Source organism: Phlebotomus papatasi, chromosome 1, assembly GCF_024763615.1.
Source record: "Phlebotomus papatasi isolate M1 chromosome 1, Ppap_2.1, whole genome shotgun sequence".
NCBI lineage: Eukaryota > Metazoa > Arthropoda > Insecta > Diptera > Psychodidae > Phlebotomus > Phlebotomus papatasi.
This window is the reverse complement of record NC_077222.1, coordinates 23,842,990-23,855,245: the sequence shown is the minus strand read 5'-3', so window position 1 is coordinate 23,855,245 and position 12,256 is coordinate 23,842,990. Positions and strand designations below refer to the sequence as shown.

The 12,256-nt window shown below is 32.8% G+C and overlaps 1 protein-coding gene and 1 long non-coding RNA gene across 2 annotated transcripts in view; one reads left to right on the top strand and one right to left on the bottom strand.

The window, feature by feature from the left end:
• Window positions 1-64: 64 nt before the first annotated feature.
• On the top strand, window positions 65-7,303 carry LOC129798282 (uncharacterized). The gene is made up of 4 exons (XM_055841342.1): window positions 65-278; window positions 349-522; window positions 593-827; window positions 6,910-7,303. Exons 1-4 carry the CDS (start codon window positions 197-199, stop codon window positions 7,214-7,216), a joined length of 798 nt encoding a protein of 265 aa, XP_055697317.1. The 5' UTR covers window positions 65-196; the 3' UTR covers window positions 7,217-7,303.
• LOC129798285 (uncharacterized) overlaps window positions 6,473-12,256 on the bottom strand; it is a 32,728-nt gene continuing 26,944 nt past the window's right edge. The window contains exons 2-3 of the long non-coding RNA XR_008751407.1: window positions 6,883-7,436; window positions 6,473-6,826 (exon numbers count right to left, since the gene is read on the bottom strand). This is a non-coding gene — a long non-coding RNA (uncharacterized LOC129798285). The remainder of the gene's footprint in view (window positions 6,827-6,882; window positions 7,437-12,256) is intronic.

Genomic DNA, 12,256 nt, shown 5'->3' with positions numbered 1-12,256 from the left:
TTTTCACACGGCTTGATAATTGCCTAAGACACTTGGGGACGGGGACTCTGTGGATATTTTGACTTGAATTTCTTGCCAGTTGGAAGTGGAAAAAGTTCCTGAAAACACCTCAGAAGTCTCGGAGAAGATTTTATTTTGATTTTTTCTGGGTGGAATTCTCATAACTTTTTGCAATAAATTCAATTTAAATGGAAAAATGACTTGGAAAAACGATTTAATACTCATCTCATGGTTCCTCTGTGGAATTTCTCTTGCCAAAAGTGATATTGTTCGGCCAGGTAATCCATTTGACTGTCAAAGTGCTCCCTGGGCAGGTTTTTCTAATCCCCTGCGGCTCTGTCTTGGCAGGAAATGCAACGTACACTGAGAATCACTGCTTTTCTGACATGGAATGCGCTCTTGGAGATTACTGCCAAAAGCCCCTTGGCCAGGAGGACGATGACAATTCTCCCGGCACCTGCCAATCCTGTGGCCCCCTCATGACCTACAATTACGAACAGAGACACTGTGTTTACTGTCCAAGTGAGAAAAATCACATGACGCAATGCTCTTCCTTATCTCTAGCTTTCTCCCCAATCTCTCTCCTCTCCAGTCTACAAGGAGAAATGCTACAACAACTGCTGCTACCGAATTGATGGTTACAGTGGCTATGAGATTCGCTGTGTCAACGACATGTGCATGAGATGCAAGACCAACGATGACGATTCTCGGTGTAGCATCCAGAATTTCCAGGAAGTCACATCGAAGTTCATCGTGGCCTTTGCAATAGCTTTCTCCGTTGCTCTCACATCCCTCATCATCTACCGCTTCAATTTCCGCAGACGAAGGTACACAAATTTTATTTGATTTTACTCATTTTACTCATTCCTGGGAGTTGTAAATTCTTCTCATTGTGGATCATTGCAAGTTATTGTCTTATTTTGCAAAATATTCTCACTCAGACAAGTCAGGCTGTTTCTTTATCTATGCTGGGGATTAATTGAAAAAGAGTTCAAGCGGAATGCTTTCAGTCTGCAATCACAAAAGTTATTTACAATCTCACATGAGCCTGGAAATTTATTCCCGGGACTTTGGTGAACTGGAACCCAAAGCCCTCATTCACATGACTTCAATCAATCAGGCAGACAATAAATCAATAATTATCCACTCGGAAATTTATTAACCTGTGGACTTTTTCTAACGACTTTTTTAATTATTTAAAAATTTACAATTTTCCCAAAAAGATTTTCTCAGTTTTCTGGCGGTTTTCTTAACTTTTTCGTATCTTTTGGACTTCTGAAGTACCTAAAGCTGTCTACACACTAGGCAAATTATTGCAATAATAACATATCAAAGTGACATTGAAATAAAACTTCAATATTGAAGAGAATATTGAAACCAATATCTAAATATTCGCCTGAATAATAAATTGCTTTCAATATTAAAACTTCAATATAATAACTTACTAAAATAATCATTCTAATCAGAGATTGAGTTTAGCAATGTTAGCATGTTTATGAACAGGAGAACATCTCAGAATATCAGCGTAGACAAGACCAGAGATTCTGCTGTACAGTAGTCTCTCTCAAATTCAGGCATATGGGACCGAAATGTCAGCCGAATTAGACATAAATTCGGACGACAAACTTTTTGAAATGCAACGATTTTTTATTCATGTGCATATAGATATTGAGTTTACACACTCATATATAACGTTAATTGCATGAAAATCCCTCAATAATGCAAAATCACATCAAAACTAAGACAAACCATGCCAAATTTGAGCATATTTCATTCATTTGATAATCATAATCAAACTTAAAAAATGACAACAAACTTTTTTCAAATGTAACCGCTGCCCGAATTAAAAAGTAGCCCGATCTTAAAAGAGCCGAATTTGCGAGAGTCTACTGTATATCCTGCTCAAATCTTCCCAGAAACCCATCTTTGTCAGGACTTTTCCCCTACTTCCTCCAGAAAATCTCAGATTCTCTGGGATTTTGTTGTATCTCTTGTCAAGTACGCCCGGAATACTCATGTTGGTCAGAAGATTTCTCCTGGTTCCTCCAGGAAATCATAAATCTCCTGGGATCTACGGAACCAGGAGAAATCTTCTAGCCAACATGAGTATTCCGAGCGTACTTGACAAAATACAGAAGAAAATTCCAGAAGTTCTGTAATTTATGGAGAACCAGGAGAAATCTTCTAACCGATTTGGGCATTTTGGGTGTTCTTGACAAAATACAGAAGAAAATTCCAGAAGATCTGTGATTTCCTGGAAGAAGCTAGAGAAATCTTTTGACCAACTTGAGTATTCTGGGCGTATTTGATAAAATACACAACAAAATTCCAGAAGATCTATGATTTCCTGGAGAAAGCAGGTGAGAAGTACTAACCAAGCTGGACTCTTAGGAAGATTTGACAATATGTACAAGGAAATTTCAAGAATATGGTATTTTCTGGAGAAAGCAGGAAGAGATGTGTCCTGACTTGGATGTGTTTTTATTCATCATGAACAAGGAAATCTCAGCAGTTCTGTGATGTTCTGTTCTGAATGAAAAAGATTCCTGACCATCAAAAAATATTGAAGGAAATATCAAAATCAATTTGATATTTAGAATTTCTTTCAAATTTTATTTCAATGTGACTTTGAAATTTTTTATTGACATTTATTGGCCTAGTGTGTAGTAATTCAAAATAATGAAATAAAATATTGAAAAAAAAATGCTTCATATTGAAACAAATATTCCAATAATTGTCTACACACTGGACAATTTTCTCAATATTGAAACTTTTATGTCAATAAATTTTTGCAATATGAAGGCAATTCTTGTGTCAATATTGGATATTGAAAAGAATATTGCAATAAATTTTGTCTAGTGTATAGCCAGCTTAAAGGAGAACTGGAAAATAAATTCTTTTGACTATTTCAGATAGAAAAGAGATGGCAAAGCGTCCCAGCTTTGCAAAATGCTGGAACTCATGAGAAAGTCCTCTTATAGACCTCTTAGAGTTTAGAGGCAATGAGAAAGCCATTAAAAAATTAAAAAAAAAATATTGAAAAAGATTGGGACAATTTTGAGAAAAACCGAAAACATTATTTATAGGGAATTTTACTTATAGGGGATGTAAGGGATGTAAAATTATTCAAAAATCGGTACTTAACCGCTTCATTACCGATGAAGACCGATGCAGTCGGGTTCGAAATTTCAATACCTTTCCGAAAAATCCAAATTTAACCAAATCGCTTGAAAAATGGGCCCTCCAATGTAGTTGACCATTGACCTTCAATAATTCAAAATGGCAAATTTTCCGGTTTTAGGTCGTAGGTATGTTTGAGCGAAATGTTCGCCTGGACTACCTTAAAAACATATCCGAAAATGATTGAAAAAGCTTGGGCCAATTTTGAGAAAAATCGAAAAAAACATGGTTTTGCTGGGGTTAGAGGGGGGTGGGGAGGGGAGCAAAAAACGTCGAGAGATATTGTTTTTTTATTGAGGGTCATCGAAGACTGGAAGTCGATATCTCTTACCGTTTGAGCTCCAGAACACTGACAAGTTGAAGAAAAGGCGATTATATAACTGCTCTCTCTTAGAGTTCGAGCAGTAAAATATAGATTTTTTCAAGAGCCCTTGCAAGAGCCTGATTGATTCTTTGATCAAAAAATCGTGATGGCTCGCTGGATTAGTCCGGAAAGAAAAAAAAAGAGTTTAGCTGAAATCACCACTTCTGGACCACCTCAGCACCGCTTTCCGCCAGTACTAAAAATGATCAGAATACAAGATAGTTCTTTTTAAGGAATTATAGCAATAGATCCTTATAATGTCTTATGCCTTAGACACACTTACGATTTAAGCCGGGAGACGGCTTGACGTAATTATAATCAAATTAGATTACTTTCCCATCAGTTTCTGCCTGACTAAGTTGTCTCTCGGCCTAAACTGTGAAACGGGTTAGTTAGTGGAAAACTGATGGGAATTTAGTCTAATCTTATAGGTCTGTTTAGCATATAAATGAGTATTTCACGAAAATCGAAAAAAATCACAAACATTTGAGAAAGAAAGAAAAGGGAATTTCAATTTAATGAAATTTTCCTGATCTAAAAGATGCTCCAGAGATATAAAATAATATTCAAATTAATAAACATTTTTCGTCAATAAATAAATATTTTGCCCAGTAAAAAATTATATATTATTTATATAGTAAATAAGATTGAAATGGTCTAAATCAAAAGTCGATTTTAATCAGTGTTTAAATAACGAAAAATATGAAAACTCACTTTATGAAATGGTGTCTACACATTAAAAGCAATTTTCATCAAAAATTACCTCTTTTTAAATTCTGGGGAAATTTTCTTTAAAAAGGCATTTTTTAAAGAAATTTCTCATAGCATGTAGAGGCCATAAGAGTGGAAGGAAGTTTAGAGACTCAGACGAGGTTCAAGAAGAACACGTTTTGTCTTTATTTAATCTGTACTAAAATTGTAAAGAATTTTAGAATTTAGAAGAATTACTTTCATTGGCAATTTTGATTTTTAATGGACTTTTACTGATTTTTGCTTAATGGGTTCCACACTAGGAGCAATTTCTTTAAAAAAAAAATGCATTTTTATAGAAAATTTCCCCTGTCCTTGTAGGCAGAAATGTCAGATTTTTCTTTTATAAAAAAGCAATTTTTGACAAAAATTGCTTTTAGTATGTAGACACCATAATTGCTGACCAAAATATTCTTTTCGTTTAATTTAACACTAAACCTACCAAGACCCGGCCAAATTGACAGATTTAAAAACTTAAAATTAACAAATATTTAAACGGTACAATGTCATTATCAAAGTCTATGAATTTCTTTAAATATGCAAATATTCATCTATTCTATTCTATTAATATATTTTTCAGTGTTTAATTTTTTTTTGTTCTTTTCCAAGAAAAATTTGTACCGTACCGAGGTCTATATCATATGACCGAGTGCGCTAGGAAAAACGACCAAAAATGGTCGGTAGGTTCAGAATTAATATTTAAACTTTCTTTATCTTAATTACCAGATGTTGGTAAACAAATACTAAATTTGGCCAGTATTAAAGTTTCTCAGTAAAAAAATTAAACTTATCTGTAAAATATTAAATACTGATCATTATTGATATACTAAGTTATTATTCTAAAAATGATTTAGTTTATCATCTTTTGTAGGGAAAAAAGAAAATCTTTATTTTTTGTCCTTTTTTTCAATTTCAGTACCGATTTGCTTCAATTTTATATTAACCACATTTAATTTTTGGATCTTAATCTTCTTAATATGCTATAAATCTGCCATCATGATTTTACATAAAATTTTTAAAGTTTGTTAGTAATGACCACATTTTTGATTGAAATTAAGTTTATAATTTTATTAATTACATTTACATTTGATTGTACATTGTACAATCATCGTCTAACGTCCTGGATTATTATGAGCCTGAATTCAATTTAGATTTAGTTTAGGGTAACGCATTATCAATTTATAATGTATTTTCGAACACATTGCAAATACTAAATTATTTTATAAATATAGAACTAAAATATCAGATAAAAATAGCATAACTACGGAATCATAACAAGGAAAATAAAAAAAAAAGATAAAAATATAAAACTAAAAATGGTGGTGTTAAGTGAAGAACATAAACGGGAGACATTCATAATTTCATTTTATTTTTTAATTAGTTTTTTTTAATGAAATTCTTGAAATATTTCTCGTTTACTCTTAGATATAAAATTTTAAAATATTATTAGTTTTTCTATTTTACTATTTTAGTTTAAATCTGCAATTTACTTTTAATTAATATAATAAGTTTAAAATCACGCCAAAGAGTATCGAAAGCTAAAAAATCTGGCTTTTAAGCTTTATTTTCTAGGTATAATAACTTTAGTTTTTTATTTAATTAACAGTTTTTTGCTTCCCAGAAGAAAACAATATTTAGACGTGATTCCTTAATAATCACACCTACTTGGCTTGTGTATTAAAATCTTAAAATACGAATCGAATTTTTCGATTTGAAAACCTTTGTTAAAATTAATACAAGAAAGGATTTTTGTTTATTCGTATTAATAGCGGTTAAAAAATTTTTATTTTAAATTCTTATGATAAAAATACAGTGCCCGCTCTCTAATCCGGATCGGCGTAATCCGGACAAGTTATCGACGGTTACATTTCAAATAATTTTGAGGTCATGTATGCATGTGTGTTCAGCAATGAAAATGAATCAAATGAATATCCTGTGATATTTTTGTTTAATAAATGAAGTATAATAGCATAAAATTCTCTAATTATGTTTTTAATCTTCTTTAACACTTTTATTCTAATTCTACAAAAAAAAAACTTGCATTATATTTTCGAGACGTTGAACGAATTCAAAAAATCCATCCGGATTACGAAGCGGACATCTGTCATATTGTCCCCCAATCATCCGGATAACGAAGCGGGCACTGTATGTGTTTATAGTTTGAACGTACAATCAAGTTCAAACAATAAATTCACTTTTTAAAGACATTTTTTTAAACCAAACAAAACATTAATGAAAATTAAAAAGTAATTTTTAAAACCTCAAAATCTTAAGACACATTTTTCAACTAGTTAAAATTTATAAAAATTAAAGAAAGTAACAAAATACCTAGGAAATTGGCTACAAAACTGTTAGACTTCAAAATGTCTTTTAAAATAAGAGATTTTCATTTGCATTTGTTTAAAAAGTTTTAGAAGAGGCATTCATAGTGAGACATTATTTAATTATATAGCTGTAATTTCCAAGATAAGATATCATATTTCTATTTAGCACCAATTTCCTTAGCCTTTAATTGAGATTATCTGCCTGAAACTAAAAATAGAGCATTTCTAATCAGCCGTCAGTGAAATTGGCGCAATAATTCAAACCTTGGCGCTCTTTTATTTCGATTGCAGAGAAAACTTCCCAGATGAGAGACGTTTCAGCTTTCACAGTGTCACCTCAACGTCTCCCGTGCAGCAGAGAACACAGGAACTGCTGCAGGATCGTCCTCCACAATACCAGACACGCCACAATTACGAACATCAGCAACGACAGAAGCCGCCAAAAATCTGCCCCCAGCCCCAGGTGAACATAGCGACATCGCTGCCACCTCCTCCGTATCCAGGAATGGAGTCCAGTGGCGACTGTGGGTCAGACAATGTCCAGCCACCTCCGTACAGCCAAACCGAAGGCTCCAGCGAAAAGACTCTCCATATCTGAACACGTTTCTCTGTGATGACTTTATTCTTGGGCACTTTCTCTCTCGCTCATATTTGGAGTAAAACTCAATTGATTTATCATTTAAAACCTGGTCTTATCAATTCTCTCCCATTGGATGGCGATTTTCCGACGTTGAGCAGTAAATGGTTTCTTCCTCTTCTTCCCCATGTCTCTTGCTTCTTCTGGATTCTTCCTTTGGCTCAATTAGCGGAACAGAAAGCTAAAATAGTCCAAATTGATAAATTGGCGCGAAATATCAATGCAATTTGTGTTCTAATTAGATATGAGCTTTAGCAGGTTTAAGTTGTTCTGCGGACTTATCAATGACTTGTATTTAGGACAGGATTTCTTGTGACAGCCAATTCGACTCATTGGAAATTGATTAATTGGCAAATGAATTGCTGGTTAATCAAATGAAATGATCTATGAATGCTATCCATGTGTCTTAAAAGTGATAAAGTGTTAAAAGTTTGAAGTGAAATATTCCAAGCAATTTCCTCAATCTTATTCAGTGTTTTCAATGTTTTTTTTCTTCTTAAAGTTGTTGATATTGCGAAATGCATATCAGTTCGATTAACTTAGAGTGTAATAGATTAGATAATAAAATTTCTTTAGACTTTTCTGAACACTCAAAATTACTATGATTATCACAAAGAGTCGCTAAACCTTTTTAAATTTCTTGAAAACGTTTTAATATCACATGAATCATGTGCTGCACATGCGTTAAGGATTAATAACGTTTCGGCCCTATATAAGCTTTTTCTTCAATATTTGAAGATTATCATAACATTTTCAAAAAACATTATAAATCGTATGAATTTTAAGAAAAAATCTAGATTAGAATTAAGATAGTAGCTCTATATAGGATATTTTTTCAAAAACTAATTCTTTTCGTTTAAATTATTACAAACTTATTTAGTTGATTCTTTCAACAATTTACACATATTTTGTGTAATATTTTTTAAAATAATTTATAAATTATTGAATATCCGACAAAAAATTAAAAGAGAATTTTATTATTCTATTTTTACTACTTTATGTAGGCAAAAAATGTTTTTGGTTAATATAAAATATTTTCTTATACAATTTTTAAAAAAGATTTTTAATCAATTTAAACTGTGATAAGTTATTTTCAATTAGTAACAGAGTAAAAAGTAAATAAGTTTTCACCATAATTAGAGAAATAAAACAGAAAGGTTCAGAAAATGAAATTATAGAAAAATTTTTATTTTAACATGAATTACTTTATTTTTCTAAAAATTCTAGGTATATTCTGTTATGGGAAATTTTTTTTTTATTTAAAAAAAAATACTGACTAATAGTGCTTAAATGTTTTACGCTAAATCATTTAGGCCACGCCTGTTGCTTCTAAATTATGGCGAAAAAAAATAACAAAGACACTCCTACAAAAGGATAGGCCACATTCTTGGGGAATTGTACATTCACTGAAAAATGATCGTTTGTGTACTTTTCCAAATGGGCAAAACTGGACAAACTCACCGACCACGTATGAGTATAACATGAAGTTATGCATCAGATTTGCACTAGGCGTGGCTTATTTTTTATAATAAATAATTTAGCATTGATACTCTGTGTAGGGACTTGAACTACAATTAATGTATGAGGAAACCTTATTCAGGATGACAAATACAAACCACTTGAAAAAATCCCTTGAAGTGTTTCACAATTTTTTTAAAGTTATATGTTCCCTTATAATAATGAAGTGATATATTTTTGAAAGGGGACGTGAGAAGTGACCTGCAATTATTAAGCATATAAAAAGGTGACTTAAGAGATTAAAATTCTATCCTTATGGAAAGGTAGGAAAACATAGTGTCCCGGCTAACACATAAAGTACTTATTAAGCACTTAATAAGTTCTTAACTAAATGACTTAATTTTAAGGAGTTGTAGAACATTCAACTACTTAAAAAATATATGAAAATGAGACAAACGTCAGCGCTTTGTGACGAGTAGAGAAACTAATATGACATGACTCAGCCTTAAGAGTAAGTACTTAATTAAGGTCTTTGTTAACTCTTTCGTCTCCTTTGGGACTCTGGGTACCCATGGAAAAAATAATTTTTTTAGACTATTTAGAATCGATAAAATTCCGATTCTTGTGGATGATTACAAACTATAAGGATGTCCAAATCTAGGATATTTTTTGCAGGATCCCAATTAACTCCTGAGCTAAGATATTCTTGGTCAAAAATCGTGAATTTTCGATTTTCTGCTTTCTTGCAGATATTGTGACTTTTTTCATATTTCTAGACCCGAATAAGGAAAAACCTCTCGGGATCAATAAGTATGATAACTAACAATTACAGATTGCATAAATTCGAAAAACAATTTTTTCATAAATTTTCAAAAAACTTGTTCAAAGTTGATGGGTACTCTCGTCCCCAAAAATCTTGAGGTCAAATGTAAGGTTATCCCGCCAATGCCCGCCATTTGCTTTTTGACACCAACCTTGTAAGAAAATTCAAGCGGGAGCGAAATTTTTGTCAATATGGCCGATCATTTTGACATTTGGCAGCGAAGGAGATTGCTTTCGGGGAAGTTTTTCCTATTCTTCCAGATTTTGGTGAATTCTGATTGTCCAGGAAGTGTTTTTTTGGCTCTTGAGAAAGCTTAATGTGTCTGCAATAACATCCTGCTGAGAGAAATTTGTGTTAAAGTGTTATTCTGTGAAATATTTTGAGGTATCTGTTGGCAAGCAGGAGCTGGGTGTCCTTTTTAGCACTTCCTGGACATTCCACAAGATACTGGTCAATAATTCTTCTTGTTTTAGTGATCAACATTGTAAAGGAGTCATTTGACACGCAAAAATACTTCACAAAATTGATATTATTGGCTTTTGGAAAATTGAAGTTTGTCCAAGTTTCTATCTTTTGCGTTCTGTAGGGGACGAGAGTTCCCATGAGTTTTCCAATTTCCCAGAGGCGGAGAAAATTCTTTCTCTACAAAAGTATCATATTTGACCACTAAGACTTACAATAAAGTGAGTTTTACTGAAAATCGTTCGCTGGATATGTTGTGGTCCGGAAAGAGTTAAAGTCATTAATTAAGTAGTTTGTATTAAGAACACGAAAAGTATATTCACTAAGTACTTAATTAAGGACTTTCAACTAAGCGCTTTTTAAGCAGTTACTCCAATGCATACAAAATATTTTTTTTTAGTTCATAATATTATTTTTTATTTCTCAAAGAAATATTCTAAAATACACTTCTATTTAATTGTGAATATAAGAACGTTGCTACCCTGGTCTGTTATGTTGCCCGGCATCACACTTTTCTCGCAAGTTGCAACTATTGTCGGACGTAAAAGTTGTTGTCCTCAGTTTTCCCATATTTCCCAGATGAATCTGAAACAAAAAATCAATAGAACGATTAATATTAAATGTAAAACTTATTAAAGTGTAGACTCCCGAAACGTGAGCTTATGAGACTCCCGGTATACGCTAGTGAGTCTGGAGAGGGGATTCATCGAAATTTGGCAATTTTGTAGGTAATTTACACTCCCGGATCACACACTAAAGGAAGGACTAAATAGAAGATGGGACAGTTGTAGAAAATTCAAGCAACCGTATCGAAAGTTGGGGGGCATCAAAGAAAAGAATTAACAGATCTTGGGATATTGTAGGAGAAATAACATTTCCGGATTACAAACTATAGGGATTACGGGGAGAGCATAGAGTTATACTCACCAAATCAAAATGCAAAGAAGAGTGTTAAATTATATTTCACTTATTTCACTGAACTTCACAATTTAGAAATTTATCACTAAAGGAAAGATAACTTTATGAAAATATTTCACGTGTTTAATTAATATTTTATGGTTATGTTTTACTGAAACGTCAATTTGTTTCATCTCTTTCTATCCAATAGTTAACATGTGTCCGCCGAATACTCTATTCTAGTTTCCACTTTTTGCCACCAGATGTCACTACTTTCGCTCAAAAAATTCCTTAATTAAGTACTTAATAAGGACTTAATTTATGAACTTGGACTAAGTTATTATTTAAGAGCATGTACAATGCCTTTATTTATTTTACAGCTTACCTTGTGTTAGCCGGGGTGGTCTGTTTTTCATAACAGTCCACACATCATATAAATAATAATTATAATAATTATAATAATTGTTCAGCTAAATTTCCTAAAAATATAAAAAAAGGCGTGGCCTATTTACCACTATTTCGTGACTATCTCCTGGAAAAAGGGCCTCAGTGGATAGAGCAGTGGCTCTATGATTGTGAGGTCTTGGGTTCGAGACTGGGCAGCTGCAGATTTTTTAGCTGCTGTAATAGTCTCGAATTCGTCCAGTGAATGAATGGAAAAGTAATGCTAATATTGACAATGAATCGCCTAAAAAGAGTGGTTGGTATAGAAAATAAGTTTGGAATGCAGAGTTCAGTCGAATACATATACTCATTCACTGCCCAGATCCACAAACCAAGGTTGGTTTACCGTGATGTAAAGCGGTACTGTGGGTATCAGAACGCACACAGAGCACTGTGATATGGAGCAGGTTTACTCGCCTTGGGGGTTAAGATAGAACAGGAGAATGGGGAGTGCATAATGGGCCAAAATAAGTGGCCTTGGTGCAGCGGTTCCGCAAGGAATATAACCGACCCATAGACAAATCTTAATCTTAATCTCCTGGAAATATTAAAACCATTAAAATTATTAAATTTTAATGGCACAGCATATACAAGAAGTCACAATCTACCTTAATGAAAAAACGTGGGTAAGTACTCTCTAGATTTACAGAAGGCGTGGCTTAAAAATATAAGGGAGCACACCTCATGGCTTCTACTTATACTAAAGAAATTTATATCCATATTTGACAGTTTTTCTTATACAAACATAGGAAATTTTCTTCATTATGGACATAAATTTCTCTAGTGTGTAGGGGCCATTAGTACCATAGAATCATATGCAACCCCTTCTTGCAAAATAATTAAAATTAATTTACTGTGTTGCAAATTTATGGTAATTTGCTCAACACTTATTGGTCTTATACACAAATATTGGAAAA